The sequence below is a fragment of the Bos mutus genome, chromosome 6 (assembly GCF_027580195.1).
Source record: "Bos mutus isolate GX-2022 chromosome 6, NWIPB_WYAK_1.1, whole genome shotgun sequence".
Classification (NCBI taxonomy): Eukaryota; Metazoa; Chordata; class Mammalia; order Artiodactyla; family Bovidae; genus Bos; species Bos mutus.
Genome location: NC_091622.1, coordinates 103,353,476 through 103,376,636, shown reverse-complemented (window position 1 = coordinate 103,376,636; position 23,161 = coordinate 103,353,476). Strand labels below are relative to the sequence as shown.

The window sequence follows — 23,161 nt, the reverse complement described above, 5'->3', positions numbered from 1 at the left end:
AGATTGGCAGGCCCACGCCACCACCAAGCGCCTCACAGATCTGGTTTCATCTAATTCTTATAATCTCATTATCCCTTTGTTGATTAAGGAAATGAGGTTCAGAAAGGTCAGGTGACTTGCCCAGGACACACAGCTCACAGGCAATAGAGCAGGATCGGACTGTGTTGGCTTATACCAAAGACCATGCCTTTTCCAGTCCACTACACTGTGTGTGAAACTCACTGCCCTTTCTCTCCTCTCTGCTCCCCTGACCTTCTGATGGGAGAACTGATCCCAGTCACTTTTCTCTCCTTCATTGGAACAGCTTACTTGTGCATATCCACTATAGCAGTGATGTGCTCAACTGGCAGCCACTATAATGGTCCACAGAGGTCCCTGGAAGAAGTGCCAACCCCCAGTAAAGGTCCCTGATCACCATGCTGCATGGTACCCATGGGAAAGGAAAACTGCAAATAAGACTTGACCTTCACAGGGACTCCCTGGTGGTCCAGTGGCTAAGACTCTGCACTCCCAATGCAGGGGACCCTGGTTCAATCCCTGGTCAGGGAACTAGAGCTGACATGCTGTAACTAAGAGTTCACATGCTGCAAGGAAGATCCTGCCTGCTGCAACTAAGACCTGGCAAAGCCAAATACATAAATAATTTTTTAAAAAGAGAGAGAGAGAGACTCAGCCTTCAGGTTGCCAAAGGCAATGCAGAGTCTCCTGGCAGGTAAGGTCTGAAAGTTAGGAGACTTGGGTTCAAAGTGAGGATTCCTCCTTTACAGGTGGTGTGATTGCCAGAAACCTAAAATTTTCTGACTCTCAGCTTACTTGGGTGTAAAATGGGAGTAACTATCCCCACCTGCTGGGTATCATCAAGGATTAATAAGTGGATTCAAGTAGCTGGAAGGGTCTATTAATAGAAGCGATTCTCTTGTAATAGATGCTTCATCATTGGGATCCCTTTTCTTCTTCTTGCTGGTGACAGGACTCCCTTTCCGATCATTTCCCACCGTCAGGAAAATGAAATAGCTCGGTCGTGTCCGACTCTTTGCGACCCCGTGGACTATAGCCTACCAGGCTCCTCCCTCCATGGGATTCTCCAGGCAAGAGTACTGGAGTGGGCTGCCATTTCCTTCTCCAGGGGATCTTCCCAACCCAGGGATTGAACCCGGGTCTCCCACATTGCAGGCAGATGCTTTAACCTCTGATGGTAACCGTAGACCCAATACGATTGTAACTGTATTCTTTGCCTTGTTCTCAGAAATGCTCATGCAACCACCACTATGAGGATGGAAAGGTCAGGGTACAGGAAAGCACGCTGTGAAAGACAAGGACCTGTGCACAGTCAGTTTGCTGGTAAACAAGCGCGGGCAAGTGTGTGTCCATTTACCAAGTCCAGGAGAAGGGACGAGAGTTTGGGGCCGTAAAGTCTTCAGTGAGTCCTGACTTTATTACTTATCGGCTTTATGACCTTAAGCTTCTGGGTTTCCTGATTTGAGTTGGAGATGGTACAGCCCAGGGGCTGGGACCTCTTCAGGCACCTGGAATGATGAAGGGCAAACCTCTACTGAACATCACAACATAGGGGCAAAACCTAAGAAGGGACTAAAAATAAATGGGTCCTACAGAAAGCAACAAACGAACTTACCATTGCAGCAGGGAAGGATGGGGGAAGGGACAGTTAGGAAGGTTGGGATCGACATGCACACAGTGCTATATTTAAGATGGATACCCAACAAGGACCTACTGTGTAGCACGGGGAACTCTGCTCAACGTTATGTGACAGCCTGGATGGGAGCGGAGTTTGGGGGAGAATGGATACATGTATAGGTATGGCTGAGTCCCTTTGCTGTCCACCTGAAACTATTACAACATTGTTAATTGGCTATTTGTTGTTTAGTCGATTAGTTGTGTCTGACTCATTTGTGACCCCACAGGCTGCAGCCCACCAGGCTCCTCTGTCCATGGGATTTTCCAGGCAAGCATACTGGGGTGGGTTGCCATGTCCTTCTGCATAGTTGGCTATGCATGCATGCTAGGTCACTTCAGTTGTGTCTGACTCTTTGCGACCCCATGGACAGTATGTAGCTCACAAGGCTCCTCTGTCCATGGGATTCTCCAGGCAAGAATACTGGAGTGGGTTGCCATGCCCTCTTATACTCCAATATAAAATAAAAAGTTAAAAAATAAAACAAACATCAAAAATAAGTAAATAAATGGTTCCTACAGAAAGCAAAAATGAGTCTCCTTGAGAGCAGCTTTATATAAAATGCATTTATTAATCAAAAGTTCCCTTGATAAAAATAGAATATGTAACAAACACAGTGTGAAAACTGAGAGCCTTGCCCTTTGACACACAGCCCACACTTCAGTCAGGTGTTTCAGGGATGTGAACTGGGAGCTGGGGGGTCTCCCCCAGATCCTCCGTGAGCTGGGACCGAAAGCAGTGAGGGTTCATGGGGTGGTCCCCTGTCTCTTCATGTCCCTTGTGATGCTGAAGGGCGTGGGCCACCTGGGAATTCATGGGACCAGATTAAACTGAGTCCTCGAAAGTCATGGTGGTAGAGGGGGAGGGTTAGAGATGTGTCAGTCTCCTTCATGTACAATCGATACCTGCGAGTTGTACATAAAACATGCATACATGCAGATGGGCAGGAGAAAACAAATCTTTGTGTCTTCAGACTCTAGAAACTTCCCTTTGGGCTAGTTCATGCCCAAGGCCCACGCGGCCTTTTTGGCATTCAGAAAGTTCTTCTTCTTCTTCCTGGGAGGAACGTGCAGTGAGATCTCAGGCTCCTTTGGATTTCTGAAGATAAAGAGCTTTTCACCCGTCTTTAATAAGTCAACAGCTTCTGCCCCTACAATGGGCACCGGGGTCAGTTCGTCAGTGGACTCCAGGGACAGGTGCGGCCAACTTCCTTTTCCAGAGAATATCACCCTCTCTCTGAGAGGGGGACACGTCTTCTTTAATATGCTAAAGAGAGAACAGAAAATCAGACTGGACATTTTTGGCAACATACTCTCCTGAGCGTGCCGACAGAGTTCTCCAGGAAAACTCCCCCTTGGTTCCTAGGTCCCCAGTCAAGTGTAATTTTAAAGGGTTTTCTCTGTGGTTGCCAGGGTGGCCCCTGAGATTAGCTGAAGCCCATGGCAGGGGCGGCTGCAGACAGCTCACACTGACTCATGACTGTTCACTTCTCCGGAGTTTGGTGAGCCTGTTGTCATCATGCTGTCAGCATGCGATCAGCCAGGGTGGGGGTGTTTCACACCACGGAACCTGACAGATGCTACAAGTCAGAGCTTCCTGTCTCCCCCCAGATGATTGGGATACATTGTCCATGATGCCTTTGCCTGTGGGCCTCACACTAAACACAGGCTGGTAAAATCTGAGTGTAAGGCAACAGTTAGAAGTTAGGTAAACTGTTTGAAATAGAACAGAGCAGCACACTGGGGGAATATCCTATAAAAGGATTGCTGGAATCCTGCCCGTGAGCGGTCCAGTCCCTCAGTTCCAGCTGCACTTGAAAATGGCTCTGACTCCCTCTGAGAGCCCTGTATGACCTGAAAGCCACAGGGTCCTTTGCCCAAGCAGGGCAGGACAAGGCCATGTCACTGCGGGCTGACATACTGGAGGCCTCTGGTAGGCTCATGGGCCCTTCCTGAAGAGAAGTGGCTTTGAGGTTCCAACCTCATCACCACGAACTCCTGCCCTGGCAGCTGTGTCATCTGAACAAGGATTCAAAGACAGCTCCATCAGCTCCCTCTGACTCACAGTCTGTCCTCCTCCCACCACCCATCCACAGCGCCTTGAGGCAGAGAAAAGGCGGGCACAGTGGTCCAGCACCATGGGCCCGGGGTCCTGATCTGCACTCGACCACTGACGTCAGTGCAGCCCAGGAATGCCTTTGCTCTCCCAACCTCATCCTAGGCCCCTGACTTCCAGTCCTTAGTGGAGCGCTTTCCCTTTTATGGCCTGAATTTAATTTTCTTGGTTTGGGCTCAATAGTGAAGTCACTCAGTCGTGTCCGACTCTTTGCGACCCCACGGACTGTAGCTCACCAGGCTCCCTCAGTCCTTGGGATTCTCCAGGCAAGAATACTGGAGTGCATTGCCATACCCTAATCTAATTCCTCTGGGACTAAATTTTGATGTCCAGCCCATTATCAATGGCTCTGGGACTGTTATCATGGACTCTCTGGGCAGCTTGGTCTCTACGGCTTCACCCTGAGAAATTCTGGAAGGTGCAGGACTCTCCCACGTCCTGTGGGCATCACTGTTTCCACGGCACATTTTGGTTATCACTATTTAACCTGTTACGTTAAAACGGGTTAACCTAACTCTTGTCACTCGTGTTACTATTTTTCCAAACTTCTAGTGGGAAACACGTGAGCGCCTGAGTCTGTTGTCTGCAGCGATCTAAAACCACCCTGCCTCCAATTTTCCTCTGCTCTCCAGGTGTGCCGCCACCGCAGCTCAAAGAGAAAGGGACTCAATACAGTGAAAAGAGCAGTGGCCTGGAAGCTCAGAGAAATAGAGGGGTTGGTTCAGTGCCCCCAAATCCCACGGCTACTTTTCACCAGTGGGGGTCTCTTCTTCTGACCTCCCAGAGCTGGTAAAGCATGGCTGTGGGATTTTGCCCACTTTCCGAAAGTGGGCAGGCTCAGTCCAACAAGACGAGAAAGGGCTTTGTAAACCATAAAATCTAAGCCTTTATAAGGAATAATTCTCCTAATGAGATCCCATTTAAAAAGAGCCACTAGTTAAAATAAAGACTGCAATTAAAATGCTAATAAATGATAGAACATTCTCCCACTGATAGCAGGCGGCTTATCTTCAGTTCCTAGACTAAGCTCACTTTGCCTTTTTTTAAAAAAATGGAAGGATAGTTGATTTATAATATTGTGTTTATTTCAGGTGTAAAGCAAAATGATTCAGTTTTATGTATGTATGGTTTTCAGATTCTCTTCCATTTTAGGTTACGAGATACTGACTACAGTTCCCTGACCTATACAGTAAATCCTTGTTGCTTATCTATTTTATATACAGTAGTCTGTATCTTTTAATCCCATATTCCTCATTTCTCCCTCCCCGCCCCTTTCTACTTGCGTTCCATAAGCTTGTTTTCTAAGTCTGTGAGTCTATTTCTGTTTCACAAGTACATTCATTTGTATTATTTTTCTTAAACTCCACATGTAAGTGCTATTGTTTGATATTTGTCTTTCTGTCTGACTTACTTCACTTTAAACTAAGCCCATTTTGGTAGTATGGCTCTGTGTTCATGCTCTCCCTTGAAAGAAAAATAAACTAAGCCCACTTCGAATAAAGATGTTGTCTGGAGGGAAGGAGTGTGCTATGTCCATAGTAACCCTCCCTTCATGGTCCCCTCCACCTTCCCTTCTGGGCTCATGGGCACCCTGGCTGACAACCCCTCCAGTCCACCTGAACAGATGCCCTCATACCTCTCCTTCCTCTTCTGAGCCCAGAGCATCTTCTCTAATCCTCTGTTTATCAGTTCTCCACGAAGTTTGCTCTCTAAGGCTTGCCACCAACCCTGGTGTTTCCTGAAGGCAAGAAGGGACATTCTTATATTTTCAAAAAGAACAGAACCTTCAAGTGATGCCTAATCCTAAAAAGCCCTCTGGGAACTCCTTCCTTCAGTATGACCTTTGGCTGATAGGAAAAACCCTGAGAGTATTCACATTTACTCACTCACTCACTCTGTGAACACTGATCAAGCATCTTGCTGGCCAAGTCAAGACACAGTCTCTGCCCCAAGGGGTCCCCAGTCCAGGGGTCACAGATAGGTAGCATGTGACATGGGTCAGATAGAGGGAGGCTGCCGAGATGTGGGGACACTTGAGCTCAGTCTGAGCATCCCTGCAGTTGAATGCATGGAAGATTCCAGAAGCAAAGAGGTCTCTGCGCTGGCTTGTGTGTGGTCCACCTCCCCCAGAGTGGACGTTCTGGGCGGTAGGACTGTCCCTTACTCTCCCACCTACACCGATGCCTGACAGTGGACACACTAAGAGCTCATACATGTTTTATAAATACATGAATAAGAAGATTGAGAAGGTACAAGGGAAGCTCAGAAGGAGGGTAAGGCAGAGAGCCTGAATGCCACGTGATTCTCAACTGAAGAAGGGACAGCAAACAGGACAGGGGTAAAGATGTCCACGGGCTTGGGTTCAAGTCAAGTCAATACAGGATCGAGTGTCCACTGGTGCCTGGTTCTGGCCAAGTTCATACTCTGCCTCAGCTGCTTCACATTGTGCAGCTATGGGGGTTGGGGGGGGAGTGGGTGCTGAGAGGGGCTATGGGGAAGGCAGAGCGGGGGGAGGGGCGGCGGTGGTGAAGAACCCTCATCCACGCTGGGCCAAGCTATGACCATGCAAAGTCCTGCTCCAGGGTTACCACCAGTACCTGCTGCCTGTGTGTTCTCTGATTGCACTAGAGAAAGCAGGCTGAAACAGGAAACTCCGACCACGCCCACCCCAGCCCCGACCCCACCCACACCCCAGTCCTGTGAGCACACTCACATCCAGCCCCAGCCCGCCCCGTGCTGGGTCCCTCCAGCTCTAGGAATGCTTGCTCTTCCCGGGCGCTGCAGACTCCCTCCCCTCCCCTACAGCTGATGTCACCCTCTCATCCTTCCTGGCACCCAGCCCTACTCTTAGCCCTCTGCTGTGCACCTTGCCTTTGTGAGTCAGGGACTCCCTTACAAGTCGGGGAAAATAACCTGCATATACACATGTCCACACAATCATGCCATTTCCACAGACTCACGGGCATCAAGACGCCCTTCCCTAGCCTCCTGTGGATCCTCGTTGAGGACTGGGCTTTGCTGCCTGGCCTTCAGCACTTTCCAGGTTGGTCATGGCTTTCCCTGCAGCCTCACCCCTAATAAATTCTGCTCTCAAGTGGACTGGCTGGCTGCCCCATACTTATCCAACATCCCTCTTCATGCCTTTCCTTAATAAAGACCCTTAACTGACAAAATGCACACCTGCCACTTGATCCTAAAGTATCTATGCCGCCTTATCCACAATTGAGGAAAAATGAACCCAAACTAAATGGTCAGCAATAGAGTAACAGTTATATACACTATGCTACACGCCTCAGTAAAATAATAAGCAGCTATGAAAAATAATATCTATGGAGATGTTTCTATAACTGGGAAAAGCATGAAATTTTAAATTGTTAATAAAAATAGCAGAAAGAGTCGAAACAGATGCTTAGGAAGATGTTTGCACGTGGACAAGAGCTGAAAGGTAATAAGCAAACTTGCCTCTGCTATAAGGTTCTGAAAAGCAGGAGGTAAGGCTGTATATACTGGGATTCCTATACATGTGTGCTCAGGCACATGCACACACACACATACACACACACACACACCCCCACACACCACACACACTCATACAACCCAGCAGACAAACCCATTCTGGAGGAAGAATTGTAACAAAATGCTAATAGCCAGTTGCTCCAGCTGATAGAACCATGGTGTCTCTCTGCCTTTTTCCTTTATGCATTTACTGTGTGTATATGGCATATTTACAGCCCAAGGAAACCTACTGTCTTAAGATCCCATTGGGAAGTGAACCGGTGATGAAAAGAGAAGCTGTGGACAAAACCCTTGGGCCTGCCATGACTTCCAGGATTCATGATGACACTCCTGGATGCCATCTGCTCCCTAAGTGAGGAAGTTCCCCTGGGAAGGCGGGTGTGCTTGTGCCCCATGGTCTGGCTCACCACCCCGATCCGTTCTCTCTCAGGAAAATGGGACCTCATTTTCCAAAAGCGGCCGACCCTGCACTCACCCCCTCCTGCCCAGGTCAGCCTGCACCCTGCTGCCATCGTTCTCCACCGAGTGGTCTTGATGCTTCTGGCCCACGGAGTCCAGCACCGCCAGCAGCTCGGCCTGCGAGGCTGCGGGCAGAGCCACGGTCAGGAGCCGGCGCAGCGTGCCCCCCGGCAGCATCGTCAGCTTCGACAGGTACGACGCCAGTCTCAGCTCCTGGAGGAGTGAACGCAGGGACTCAGAGCCTCACGGCTCTCACCTTGATGAACAGCAGGGTTGAATGGATCACGGTCTTAGGACTTTTTGTCCCAGGGAGATAAATACTTTATTAGCTTGGTCTTGAAAACATGTCCCCAAATTTACAGAGCCGTCAAGAAAATCTATTTGGTCAGCAGCCTTGGCTCCCCATGACATTCCCTAAGCCTTCATCCATCCCTTCCAGCTATCCTCCTGGATACAGGGCAACTCATTCATCATAGTTACAGCCCTGGCCTACAGCCAGGCCAATTAGTAATTTCTCCTCCTACTCATGTTCCGTGAGGCGATAGGGCTCAGAGGGAACAGCACAGGCTGTGGAAACAACTGAAAAGGCCTTAAAGTAGTGGAGGGTTAAAGAAACTGTACTATGGCCATACCACAGAATACCAGTCTGCAGTGAAAGAAATGGAAGGATCGCTAGGGCTTTCCACCGCCTGGAAAGAGCCAGGCTGCACACTTATATCCTGTATGATTCCAAGTGAATAACCAGAGTTGACAGAACATAGGGATGGAGAACAGAGCAGAAATGGCCAGGAGTTAGGGATGCAGTGTGTTGCATGCTGTCACTTCAGTCGTGTCTGACTCTTTGTGATCCCATGGACTGTAGCCCGCCAGGCTCCTCTGCCCATGGGATTCTCCAGGCAAGAACAATGGAGTGGGTTGCCATTTCCTCCTCCAGGGGATCGTCTCGACCTAGAGATCCAACCCGCATCTTTTATGTCTCCTACATTGGCAGGCAGGTTCTTTACCATGAGTGCCACCTGGGAAAAGCACAAAAATTCTGTTAATAATTCCAAGTGCCACTACCCAGAAATAATTATCAGTAGCATTAGGCAAAGCATACTCTAGGAATCTTTCTAGGCATGTATGTAAATAGATGAATGGATGGATGGATGGGTTATACAGATGAATAAATGGATGAATGGATAAATGGGTTATGGACAGTTTATGGATAGATGATGAGTGGACAAATGGGCAGATGAATGGATGGATGGATGCAGAGATGGTTGGTGGATGGATGGATAGACAGAGGTGGATTGATGGATGAATGGATAGATGGATGGATGGGTGGACAAAGAGATGAAAGGAGAGGCAGACAGATGGAGTGATGGACAATGGGTGGATAGACGGACATGACTATAAAAATGAGATCATAATCCATACAAAATAATATATATATTATGTATCTATTTTGTTGCTTGCCTGCTCTATGCACTAGAATATCAGTTCCTGAGAGCCTGGGCTTCATCTGTTTACTTTGCTGCTAAAATCCCAGGGCCTAGGATAGCACTTGCCACTTACTAGGAGCACAGTCGATATTTATTCAAGAAAAAAGCCTCTTCAGAAGATGTTAAGCTGACTCTAAGTCATATTATATGTGGTTAAAAAAGAATTCCACTCTACTGTCTACAAGTCATACTGGAGCCTCGAGGGAGTAAAGGAGATGAGTTCAGTGAAGACCTCAGGTGGGGTCCCAACCTCTTTCCACAGCACAAGGAAACTTTCTGCCTTGCTGAGTTAGTACCATTCATTTTAAAATGAGCTCCCCCTTCCCATTTTATTCACAAAACAATTAGGAAATATTTTGCTTCAAAGGGAATGGTGCAGTAGCATGAAATGAGTAGCACTTTTTTTAAATTTTTTTTTATTTTTAAACTTTACATAATTGTATTAGTTTTGCTTTTAAAGGAAGAGAAACTGATTTAAAACCAGCTCCACCACTGAGTGGCTGTGGGACCTTAGCTGAGTCACATCACCTCTCTGACCCTCAGTTTCTTCATCTGTCCAGTGATGATCCTCTCCATGCCTCTCCTCAACACTGGGCTGATATCCACTGCTGTTGGTATCATTGCCATCACAGAAGGAGTGATAGATTTGCAGCAGTGCCTAGGGGAGGCTCTTCCCACTGCCAGGGCCCCCAGAGCAACAGTGAGTATTAACTTGGATGATGTGTGATGTGTCTAGCACAGAGCAGGCATTTGAGTGTTATTTTGACATTGTCATAAATATGCAGAAGAAGGAGGAGTTGGCAAAGTTGCATAAATATGAAAACATGGGTGCTCATGTGGAAATGATCCTTCATGCAAATTTTGTAATTTGAACTATGCTGTCCCTAAGGTAGTGTAATAAGCAGGAAATAAAACAAAAGACACATAGAGGCAGGGGAGGGTTGGGGAGGGAGAGGGAGAGAAAGACAGAGATTGCAGGGGAAAGAAGAAAAAGGAGGAGAAGAAGGAAGAGGAGGAAGAGGGGGAGGAGTATTTAGAAGAAGTAGAAAGAATGGGAGGGGGACTGGGTTTCCCTGGTTATTCTCTTGCCTGGTACAAAGAGGAAACAGGCAAAATACAGGACTCCTCTACAAAGGGAGTGATGGTTAATTTTATAGGTCAGCTTGTCTGGGCCACAGTGCCAAGATTTATATGGAGAAACATAATTCTGGATATATCTGTGAAGTAGCTTTTGAATGAGATTAACACTCGAGTCAGTGGACTTAAAGCAGATTGCCCTCCACAATGTGGGTGGGCTCCATCTAACCAGGTGAAGGCTTGAACAGAACAAAGACTGACCCCTGAGCCAGAGGGAATTCTGCCAGTAGTGGGCCTTTGAACTTGAACTGCGACACTGGCTCTTTCCTGGTCTCCAGCCTGCTGTTCTATATTGTCAGCCTACTTGGACTTGCCAGTCTCCACAATCACATATGCTAATTTCTTAAAGTAAACCTCTTTCTCCCTCTTTTCCCAAGTCTTTGTGCTTCTGTTTCTCTGGAAAACCCTCACTAATACACAAGGGCGGGAAAGAAAGAAATGAAGTTGAGTAGACATTGCTGGGGGATTCTACAAGGCACAGGATGGGGAAGGGGTGCAGAGAAAAGTCACCCTCCTAAATGATTCCTGCTGCTCAAGGCTTCCATCCCAGCAGCATTTTACTCCTGACAGAGCCAGTTCTTTAGCAGAGTTCACAGTTTAAAAGAGCCAACAAATTAGGGATGACCTGGATGATATTGTACACATGACCCTTTGGCCATCTGTCAAGTCTCTTAGTAACAAAGAAGAGGGGGAATCACAGTGAGTGTGGGAGAGGGCTCAGTTCCCACAGAGACCCAGGCCAGGAGCAGCATGTGCTCTGCAGGGCAACACAGCAGGAAGAGCACATCTGTGTAGTCACCAACCCCAGGCCGAGTCCTGAGCTCCAAGGAGGACAGTGAGCCCTGGAACCCGGAGCCACCCATTCATACCTTGGTTGCTCTATTTGCAAAATAGAGAAGATAGTCCCTGATTCCCAGCTTTCTGCAAGGATTAAATGAATAACTGACATGAGTGCCTAGGATGATACTTAATGCACAACAGGTATTCTGGAAACTTCTGCTTCCTCCCCCATCCCCAGTCTGGAGCTCAAGCTAAGAGATGTGGGGTAGAAGAATGTGGGCTCCAATTCTAGCTCCACCGGGCTCCTCAATGTGAACTTGGGCAATAATGTCACCTCTGGAGGACCTGTCTATAAGGGGATGATGGTAGAATTGCCAGACAGTGAGGTGAATGGCAAGTACTCTCCTGGGTCCTGCCATGAGTAGGTACTCCTCCCTTGCTGAAAATATCAAGAAAGCCCAGGTCAGCTCTCATGTCAAAGAGAAAGAAGCATGTTAGACTTACTACTCACTTTGATGCTTAACCTTGTCTTCCTGTCTGGTGTTACTGGCAGAATAATGGCCTCGAAGGTGTTCATGCCCCATCCCAGAACCTGTGAATATATCATTTTACATGGCAAGGGACTTTGTGATGAAGCTTAATGATCATGAGCTGAGAGTATCCTAGACTGATTATCCAGATGAGTCCAACCTCATCATCACATGGGTCCTTAAAAGCACAGAACTTTTCCTGCTATGGTAGGTCAGAGAGAGATGTGATGACGATGGAAGAAGCATCAGTAAGATGTGATTTGTTGAGTTTGAAGATGAAAGAAGGGAGCCATGAACTAAGAAAATGCCTCTAGAAACTGGTAACAGCCACCAGCTGACGACAGCTAGCAAGGAAATGAAAACCTCAGTCCTACAACCACAATGAACCAAATTCTGACAATTACTGGAATGAGGAGGAGACGGATTCTCCCAGAGCCTTAGAAGGAGTACAGACCTGCTGACACTTTGATTTTAGTCTGGCAAAGCCCATGCAGGACTTCTGACCCACAGAACAAGCAGATAATAAATTGTGTTCTGTTAAGCCACTAAATTGGTAGTAATTTGTTACAGCAGCAATAGGAAACTAATACAAGTGAGAAGATGCATGTGCCTATGGACAGTTGTGGCCAATTCTGCTGGCTGACACCGGAAAGTGCCCCACCCCTGCTCCCTGCTGGCTCTCTCTGGAGGCTGAAAAGGAAGTGTTGAACTTGCAGCCCCCCTTGCAACCAGGGATCCATGGGTCGCGTCTCCTCAGGACATGAGTATAATTTGCTTCAGAGACTTGGTGGCATGTACTTTCTTGGAAAGAAAAGACAGCAGAGTGATTGTGTTCTACATTTACCTTCTTCACATGAACACAGACACAGCAGCTGGAACTTCAAGGAGAGGTGGGAAGAATCAGTGTAACAGTGACATCGTTGAACTGAAGCAAGGTCAGCAACACCTACCTCCCAATGGCCTGTGATTGGCATAAGCCACTGTCACAAATCACATTTGCTGAGACCCAAAGAAACCAGGAAGCCCACCTTGGAATGCACATAAAACACCACTAGTAGAGTTATGTAACTCTGCACATGACTCCGTCTGCACAGCCTCGTGCTCTGTCTCAGGAACGCTGACGAGGGCTGCAGCTCTGGCCAAGAATGAGACTACCTAACCTCAACACAGAAAGGTTGAAACGTGGTGTGCAATCTCAGCATTCTCCTTATATGGCCCAGATTTCAATGACTAACTTTGTTCCTGGTAGAACTTACTCGGTGTATATTAAACCTGTTTAAGACTGAAAAGAAGACCACTTGGGTGCCTGTCTTATCATGGATAAGAAACTGACCAGGGCAGTGATTACTGTTGTTTTTGCTGCTGCTGTAACCCCAATTGAATATCCCCTAGGTGCTGGCCCTGGGCCAGGGATTTTCACAAATCCTCTTAGCAGTTCTCAAGGTTCCTGTTATCATCTGTGTCCTGCAGGTGAGGAAACGTGGACTCTGAGAAAGAGGTCAAGTTATGGGCTGGCAAGGGATGGACCCAGGACACAGAGAACTTGTTCTCACCTGGCCGTACAAGGTCACAAAGGTGTCAGTCTCCATATTCTCCAGCAAATCTTCTAGCACGACACTGTCTTCTTGCTCCTCTCTCAAACTAGGGTGAAAACAAAATCTCCATACGTTCAGTGTTGTTATAAAGTGATCCTATGAGAAGATGGTCTAGTTGGTTAAAAAACAAAGTATCATAAACCTAACCTACCTGATTAAAAACAAATCCATCAAAAGAGATAGCCAGAAGAAGCTGGCCTCTTTTTAGCTAGATTATCTCGCAAATAAATGAATCAGGGACTGCTCACCAGGATGGAGGGCTCCTTCAAGTGAGAACTTTTGTGGGACTGTATGGAGACTTCTCTGTGGCTTTGAAGGGCAGCCTGTGCTCTGCATGGCTATGAGTATAACTGATGTCATCTTGGGCCCTTACAGTATTTCCTGTCCTTCTGCTGACCCACCCAGGACTGTGCAATGAATCACTTCTCTGTCATCAAAGGCTTTGTAGTTAATAGATATTGTTTAACAATCATGAGGGTCAGGTATTCTCTGTGCTTTGTTATTCCCTAGATAAGGATGAAAACCTTCCCTGAAGTATTCCTGGCATCCACGAGACTAGTTACCCATTCATAAATTTTGACTTAGGAACGCACGTCCCATTTCCAAGCATCTACCCCATTGTTGCTAAGTCACTTCAGTCATGTCCAACTCTGTGTGACCCCATAGACGGCAGCCCACCAGGCTCCCCCGTCCCTGGGATTCTCCAGGCAAGAACACTGGAGTAGATTGCCATTTCCTTCTCCAATGCATGAAAGTGAAAAGTGAAAGGAAAGTCGCTCAGTTGTGTCCGACTCTTCGCGACCCCATGGACTGCAGCCCACCAGGCTCCTCCATCCATGGGATTTTCCATGCAACAGTACTGGAGTGCGGTGCCATCGCCTTCTCTGATCTACCCCATACCCTAGGTTAATTATAAAATTGTCTCAATGGCCCCTCGGTTTAGAGTGAAGCCGTGAAGCCTTCTAAGTTGTTGTCCGCCTGATCCACTATATGAGTAAGTTACCATAGATAAATGGATCCATCGGTTAAATGGAGCTGCCTGCCTTGCTTTTCAGTCTCAAGATGCCTGCTCAGTACAGTGGGCACTTTTTGTTCCCTCTGACCTCCAATGGTGATCCTGATGTGAAAACTCTCAGTATTAGCTGTCATGCCTGGTGCTGAAGAATACCAAGGTCTGGGGTCTTCATCATGTGCTCCTGTGTTGAAGTGGGCCCAGAATCATCTCCCAAGGGTGGACCTGGCTCTGACCACAGAAGCTGGGTGGCACCTTATCACATGAGGTCTCCATCAGGCTTCTTGACTTCCCCACAAGGTGGTCTTCCCAGTCTATCCCCTCAGCCAATTAAAGCCGGTATCCTAGGTTATCCATCCTGCCTTCTTGCTGGTTAATACAATCTAAACCCTGTGAGGGTACAACTCATACAAAAAGCTTGATCAACAGCAATTTTCTCCATGAAGCATGGAATACATTAAGGTGTTAAATATACTAAAATCCATAATCAAGTCTAAGTCAAATCAACATCTCTGAGCATTTTCCTCTGATCAAACGGAATCAGCCTCTTATGCAATTATTTCAGTGGAACAGAACTGTGCTTTGATGTTGTGTTTACACAGAAAAGCATAATCAAACACATTAAAGTCACCTGTAATCTCACCACACAGAAATCACATCTATTACAGTCTGGCCTATTTTCTTTCAATGAATTTGTGTTTTCAAAAATGGAGTCATGCTATGTATTATAGTTTTCACCCTGTTCTTCACAGTGGAAAATTACAAAGCTGTTAAAAATTGTGTTTTCCGAAAGATATATGTACCCTTGTGTTCACTGCAACGCTAGTTACAACAGCCAAGATATGGAAGCAACCTAAGTGCCCGTCCACAGACGAGTGCGTAGAGAAGATGTCGTACCCTGGGCCCTTAGCTTACCTCTGCTGGTGATGCTCCAGGAGCTTCTGACCCTTGCTAAGGGCTCGCTGCAGGACAGCAGAGACGTGCCTTTCAGAATCTGTCTCCTCTGGTTCCTGCAGAAGCGCAGGTCCTTCACCTGCCCACTGCTGCCAACTGTCCAGTGCCTGCTGCAGCTGGGCCGCCTCCTGGTGTGCCAGCTGGTCCTCCAGCTTTCTCTCCAGCTCCTGGAGCTCCTGCACACAGAGGGGCAGGTACTGAGCACAAGGCAGGTGGGCCGCAGGATGCAATCCACCCCTCTCAGCTCGGCGCTGCAAGCCTGGCAGGACCTCCTCTTTTTTTTTTAATTAATTAATAAATTTTAATTAATTTAATTAATTTTTTTAATTAATTATTTTAATTGGAGGCTAATTACTTTACCATATTATAGTGGTTTTTGCCGTACATTGACATGAATCAGCCATGGGTGGACATGTGTTCCCCATCACTGTCCACCCCCTGCCATCCAGCTGTGCAAACAGCACATGAGACTGCTTCCAGGTCTCTCACACCTCGTGCCCTTGCACATGCTGTGCCCCTACCTGCAGGCCCTTTCCCTGTTTGCTTGGCCAACTCTGAGGCTTCTTTCAAGGACTGGCTTTAGAAGACCGTCCTTGGGGAAAGTGCTTTGTGCTGGTCTCAGCCATAGTCCATGACGCTACTGGCTGGAGCTGCTGGGGGTCCTCACCTGGGTCCACATTCCCTGTGGCAGCCCCCAGAGACATTTCCCTGTTGGGCCAATGCTGAGGTTAGACCAGTCCTTGTGATTCTTATGACTATTTTTGTGACTTCTTGTGAATCTATAATTATTTCAAAATAAAAAAGCTGAAAATTTTTATTTTCAGTAAAACTTGAGTATTAAACTTTCAGTACAAATTAAATATTAAACAGACACTAGAAAATGAAGGATAGAAAGATGTCAGAGAAGAGAAGCGTGTTACGAAGTTAGCAGCTTGTGCCTGCGCACTGGGACAACACGTCAGCCACAACCATCAAGGACCTTGAGAAAACAAGGAACACATTCTGGAGGGTACATGGCACACCTCACCACACAGCAGGGTCACAAGGAGAGAAAAGAACATGGCCCGCGTGCTCTGCCTTTTTGGGGGTCAAAGGTGGGGTGCCTAGAGGTCATTGGTTCTCTCCCTGTTGGTGAACTTAAAGGAGCAGGAATTAGGGTGCAGAGAGGGCAAAGCAGGTTCACTCAAGAGGTCAGGTACGTAAGTCAACCAGAACTTCCCAGAAACAGGAACTTCATGGGTGGGGCAGTCTGCTTTTATCTAGCTGTTTAGTTGGCAACCTGTTTATTTCAGTCGGATGTTTTCAAAATGGTTGCCTTGGTAATCAAAAGCTGTCAGGGACTTACTACAGTTTCCCTAAGTTCCTTGGGAGATACAGACTCCCCTTCCTCAACTGCCCACTCACTACCCCTAGTATTTTCCTGTTAAAGACTGGATGAATGCTTGTGGTCCCTTAAATCCATACGCTGGATCCCTAATCCTCAGTGAGAGGGCGCCTGGAGGTGTGGAGGTGTGGGCTTTAGGGGTCAGCAGGGCTTCCCAGGTGGCACTAGTGGTAAAGAACCCACCTATCAATGCAAGAGATGCAGGTTCCATCCCCGAGTTGGGAAGATCCCCTGGAGGAGAAAATGGCAACCTACTCCAGTATTCTTGCTGGGAAAATCTCATAGACAGAGGAGCCTGGCAGGCTATAGTCCACAGGATTGCAAAGAGTCAGACAGGACTGCAAGCAGTCATGCATAGGTTTAGATAGACATGAGGGTGGGGCTCCCATGATGGGATTAGTGCCCTTATAGGAAGAAAAAGAGATTGGAGCTCTCTCTGTCACATGAGGACACAGTGAGAAGGCAGCTGTGTGCTCAAACCACAAAGATTCTTTACCAGAAACAGAATCAGCTGGCACCTTGATCTTGGACTTCCCAGCCTCAAGAACTGTGAGAAAATCAATGTCTGTTATTTAAGCTCTGAAGTCTATTGTGTTTGGACACAGCAGCACAAGCAGACTAGAACAATGCTCTATTTCCTGCTAGAGTGTGAGCTCCTGGGGGGCAGGGCTGCATTTCTACCCCCTCACCTGCAGCCCATGGCACCTGCCTAGCAGCTCACACCTGTTACAGATGTATGTGGGGTATCAGCATGTATTCTACACGATGAAGACTGGGCTGGACCAGCAAACGAGGATCATGCCTCACACCAACCATACTCAGGTCATGCCCAGCAATGCTCTCAATGCCCTGCATAGATTCATCTCATTGAATCCTTATAAAAATTACATGGAAACCATACTTCTTTTCCATTACCTATGTGGAAACTGAGGCAGAGAGAAAAAGTAATTTGCCAGGCCATATGATTCTTAAGGGGGCTTCCCAGGTGGCTCAGCAGTGAAGAATCCACCTACAATGCAGGAAACATAGGAGACATGGGTTTGGTTCCTGGATCAGGAAGATCCCCTGGAGGAAGGCATGACAACCCACTCCAGTATTCTTGTCTGGAGAATCCACGGACAGAGGAACCTGGCGGGCTTCAGTTCATAGGGTTGTAGAGTTGGACATGACTGAAGGGACTCAGCATGCACGTCCATGAATCTTTAGTGGCAGAATGAGAATATGGAGCCAGGTCAGCTGGCTCCATGATTTGGTTTGTGCCCTAACCCCCAAGCTATACTGTCTCTCACTGGCCAAACAAGAAATTGGCAGCCTGAGGCCATCAGAGTGAGAGAACCTGGGTACAAGAGACTATCCACAGTCTGTTTAGGCGGGGAAGAGAGGGTGGGCAGGAAGGTGGGCTTTAGGAGCTAGTCATTGAAACCATTGTCATCGAACCCATTATTCACCAGATTGGCCAGTGTTCTACCTGGGGGTGGGGTGAGTATGGGGTTTGATCCTAAGAGGCCTTGGATAGACGTCATCAGGTGATGGTCGTCCTTGAGCCTCCTAAATTTTGTACAAAACAATCTCCCTTTCTGCAGAGGCGCCAAAGCTTGCATCAAAGTCTCAGAAACATTACTCAAAAATCAAGACATGGAGAAAATGGCCAGAGAGGTAAAGTGAGGTCATAGCATGGAGAGCATATAGGTTTTGCCTCCAGTGCCGTGAAAAGTTTGGGATGCTCTGAGTATGGGCTTCTGGCATGATGAGATTTCCAATTGTTACCATCCTTCTCTTCACTGCACCCCAAATGGAAACATAACCAAACACAGCATTTCCAACAGCACTAATGAGTTTCCACTCCCATGTTCTGTCAGCGTGCCTGGAGCTGGTCATGCACCAGGTTTCCACTGAGGTGCCAGCCCCAGCCCACTGCATGGGGAAGGAAGGAACACACCCACTAGTGTCCCTGACACAGGCAGAGCACAGAAAGCTGGCATGTCACACTTTGATTTTCCAAGACCAGGTGAACCCCGGTAGGGAACAAACATATCCTGCAGGTTCTAAGTTGCTGATGGCAGGTTCTCCTAGGGGTCAGTCCTATCCCCAAACCCCTGCCACTTAGCACTACTGGAATCCAAGATATGGTTCTAGAATTGAATCTAGAATCTGCTCTCTTCACTAGAGTTTTGATGCTAAGTCAGGGACTCTGGGATGGTCTTGTTCATCCCACTCCCCAGCAGGGAGTAGGCTTCCCAGGTGGCTCAGCTGTAAAGAACTCGCCTGCCAAACAGGAAACCTGGATTGGATCCTTGGGTCTGGAAGATCCCCTGGAGAAGGAAATGGCAACCCACTCCAGTATTCTTGTCCGGGAAATCCCATGGACAGAGGAGCCTGGCGGGCTACAATTCATGGAGTCGCAAGAGTTGGACACGACTGAGTGACTGAACAGCAGCCACAGCTTCCCGATAGGGAGCAGGCACCTGGCCTGTGGAAGGAGTCAGAGTAATCAGCATCATCTTATTATTAATAATAATAATGGCAGTTAGCACGCACCGAACTTCCACATTGTACTAAATTCAATTCATGGTATCTTTACTAAATTAATGTATTTGATCTTCATAAACCAGCACAAACTAGGAATTTGTTAATACCCCATTTTATAAATAAGTTAGCTAAGGAGCAGAGAGCATAAGGACATGTGAAGTCCCAAGAACCTGAGAGAGGAGTAACTTCAGGTTTCTCTAACTTGGGGCCCTATCTCTTGCTCCCATTGTCTCTGGAAAGCACTCTGTAGACATCTGTTGAATGAATGGATGGATGAACAGATGGGTAGATGATGATGATGAAGACAGACAGTTCCAGGCCGTTTACTGGACATGAGGGATTCCGGGGTGAATGAGACATGGCCCCTAGACTCTGGAAACGCATGGTCTAGCGAGGGAGACAGTTGTGCAAACACAGATACAGTGACAGGTAACAGGTCACCTCAGGGAATCTAGATGGAGGGTGACTTGAGCACAGAGCTAGGAGAAATCAACTCTGCCCAAGGGAATCATGGATGGCTTCACAGAAGAGGTAACATTTGGCTTGTTGCAGCTGCCAGAGAGGAGATTGTAGGGTTGGCAGCAGAAGCTTTCTAGACAGAGGTCCTTCAAAGGAACTGAGGCCTGAATGTATCTCAAGTGTTCAGGAAGGTCCGAGGGCTAAAATGCAGGGTCTGAGGGAGGGAGGTGTAGAGGGGAGATATTAAAATATGGAGCTGGGAATGGAGCTGTCACTAATTATTTTTATTTTTCAGAAATGTTGCCTTGGCTGAAGGGTGGAGGAAACTGCAGTAGGGAAAGAAGGAGGCAGGCGGAAATTGGTGTGAGAACAGGAACTGGGCTTTGCAAGCAGGAGGTGTGGGCTTTGATTTCCAGTTCTGGGACTGTGGCAAAATGAGTTAAAAGTCCTAAACCTCAACTCCATCTGTAGAATGGGAATAAAAACATCTCGGGGCTGACAGAAGGTTACACACTTAACACGATGCCCTGGCCCTGATGAGAGCTACTACTGGTGTGATTTTTTGTTTTTAGGTCCAGATTTGTCTGAGTAGCGAAGCTGGGGGGCAAAGGTCAAAAGTGAGAAAATTAAGGCAGAATCAACAGAGTGACTGGTGGTGAGTGGGCAGTAAGGCAGAAGACAGAAAAGGAAGACATCCAGTCCAGGCTTGGAAAAGTAGATACGCACGAAGCAACTTAAACTGGATTAAATACAGTGGGTGCAGTTAGCCTGAGGTCACATGATGTGTTATGAGTAGGACCATCACATTGAAAGCTGCCCATGATTGCCATTCAACCCCATGATTCAGTTATGTCCTTTCTGTGATCCAGTTTCACAGAATGAGTCTAAACGCTTCATCAAATGAAGGGAACCTGACACAGTTTTCTTAGGAATCACTGCTTCCAAAGCATTTCATTTCATGCTTTTAAATTCTGAATGTGCAACAGCTTAAAAGCCCATTCCCAATGGGAAAGTGGTTTTCCCAGAATGATCAAATTGCAGGATGAAAGTCTAATATCAAGTGTAAAATGATAGGTTTGTCTTCCCTCCAAATGTAAATCTTCATTTAAAAAAAAAAAAAAAACCAGCATTGTATCCATAGTTTCATCAGTTGCTTCCATTTCAGGACATATTAACTCTTCTACTTTGAGCTCATTCGAGAATAAGGAAGCTTTGATGTCACTCAAAAGGGCTTTAACGTCAAATTGAAAATGTACATGATGTGCTACCCAATTGCCAGTAGGAACGAGGGTTGTTGCAAGTAAAAAGGGCCATTAGGTGTTTTAGGGTTGAATTGAGGTCTTTCTCAGAGAGTTTATAAACTTCTCCTTCCTCTCTATACCTCATTATAATGAAGAGATGAATTGGGAATTAAAAGCCAGCGGCTTCTAGTGTCTTGCTTTGTTCCGTATTTACTTGACACATGACCACGGTCCTGCCCCTCCTCTGAAGACCTCGCCTCCTTCACCTGTAATTCCAGGCGGTGACCTTGCCTCCATGCCAATCGCCTAGCGGTGATGCTCCCTATGGGTTTGGGTAAATATCTTGCAGGATTTCCTCCTATTACTAATTTGCTAAGGAGTCTTACATTGGATGAGCACTGAATTCAATAAATTACCTGTTCCATTCATACCAAAATAATCACAGGAATTGTGTTTCTTTAATCTGTTAATCTGATGAATTTTGTTCATACATGTTTTAGTGTTAAACCAACCTTACCTTCCTGGGAAAAACTCATACTGGTTGTGCTGTATCTTTTTATAGATGATTGGATTATTCATTAATATTTTGTTTATGAATTGTACATCTAGGCTCATAGGTAAGACTAAACTGCAATTATTCTTTCTCATACTAGTCATGTCTGGTTGTGGTGTCAAGGTTATATGAGCTTCATGAAATGAGGAATATTCCCTAATTTTTTTAACATCCGAGTGATCTGCATATGAGATTGGAAAATTTTGCTATCTTAAGGTTTGGTGGAATTGGCCTATAAAACTATCAAGGTTAGATATTTTTGTGTGTGTCAGAAGATTCTGAGACTATTGAATCAATTTCTTTCACGGTAACAGGACTATGGAGATTTTTTTGTACTTGAGCCAATTTTGGCGAGCTATAATTTTTTAGAAATGTTGAAATTCACCGACATAAAATTATTTCTCATAGAATTCTCTTATTTTTAAAAACTCTAGGGCATCTATTGTCATGCTGCCTTTTATACTTCTGATATTACTTCTTTACCTCTTTTTTAAAGGGTCAATCTTGCCAGATATTTGCATATCTAATTTAATTCATCACCTTGGAGATTTTCTGACTGAATGGCTAAAGTGTTTTTTTAATTCCTTTGTCCTGTTAGCAGAAACCTTTGATGACAAACTCACAGAGGGGACTCCCCGCCCCCAACCCTGGCAGGGCTGGAGATGGACAGGTGATCCTGGGGCCTCCCTTGAGCACAAGTGGCTTCCCCTCACCACCCACCCTCCGCACCAACCGCACTGGTTGCTCTACTCCTCAGGACATCCCACAGCCCCGCCTCCTGGTCCTTCAAATTAACCCCCCAAACCCTGGAGGTCCTGGTTTTCTCCCTTTGCTTTTGGATTTCAGCCTCTGGGTTTGCATTCATCTCTTTCTGTGAGTTCAGATTTTCCAAGCTATCCTCATCCCTTGGGGATTTTCCTCATCCTACTGTGAACTCACAAAGCAAGAAAAAGTATATTTATTTTTATTTATCCAGTGTCGGATGTTTTGTGCTGGGATATCCACAAGGTTTCCCCTTCCTTCCTATCCCTACAAGCAGGTTTCATGGTGCAGGGTGCACTATATTTGCTGGAAAAATAGCCTGGACTCTTCAGAATCTGGGCTTCCCAGGTGGCGCAGTAGTGAAGACCTGCCAATGTGGAAGACACAAGAGATGCAGGTTTGATCCCTGGGTTGGGAAGATCCCCTGGAGAAGGAAATGGCAACCCACTCCAGTATTTTTGCCTGGGAAATCCAATGGACAGAGGAGCCTGGCAGGCTACAGTCCATGGGGTTACAAAGAGTCAGACACCAAGCACAGAGTGACCAAGCGCAAATGCTTCAGAGTCTAATGTTATTTATGATTTTCTATGAAGAAATGGGAACCTCCATCAACAGGATCAACTGAGATATCTGTGGACATGACCCAGGGGCTAAAGTCAGAAAATAACAGATTTCACTTACTAGCTCTGTGGACCTTGGAAAAACTTGGAAAAAGCTTGGAAAAAGCTTGACCTGCCACTTGCCTGAATCTCATTTCTTTACTTGAGAATTGGGCACAGAAACACTACCGAGTTCACAGCATGGCTCAATGATTAATTGACATAATGTCTGACAAAGAACATAATTGCAAAAAGGCATAAAATTGCAACTTATTATTAATCATGCTTAAGCGATCGTCTTAAGATGCATGATTGAGTAAAGAATTATTAATGCTTAAATGAGAGCAGGCCCATTTCAC

General features: G+C 46.6%; 1 protein-coding gene and 1 non-coding gene across 2 annotated transcripts in view; one reads left to right on the top strand and one right to left on the bottom strand.

The window, feature by feature from the left end:
* The first annotated feature begins 476 nt into the window (after positions 1–476).
* On the top strand, positions 477–549 carry TRNAG-CCC (transfer RNA glycine (anticodon CCC)). The gene has a single exon. It is a non-coding gene; the product is annotated as a tRNA-Gly (tRNA).
* A 1,701-nt stretch (positions 550–2,250) lies between these two features.
* The window catches only part of EVC2 (EvC ciliary complex subunit 2), a 161,912-nt gene continuing 141,001 nt past the window's right edge, over positions 2,251–23,161 (bottom strand). Inside the window, exons 18-22 of the mRNA XM_070372684.1 lie at positions 15,237–15,451; positions 13,268–13,355; positions 7,800–7,996; positions 5,445–5,546; positions 2,251–2,959 (exon numbers count right to left, since the gene is read on the bottom strand). Coding sequence (XP_070228785.1) covers positions 2,689–2,959; positions 5,445–5,546; positions 7,800–7,996; positions 13,268–13,355; positions 15,237–15,451 — 873 coding nt within the window. The 3' untranslated portion in view covers positions 2,251–2,688. The remainder of the gene's footprint in view (positions 2,960–5,444; positions 5,547–7,799; positions 7,997–13,267; positions 13,356–15,236; positions 15,452–23,161) is intronic.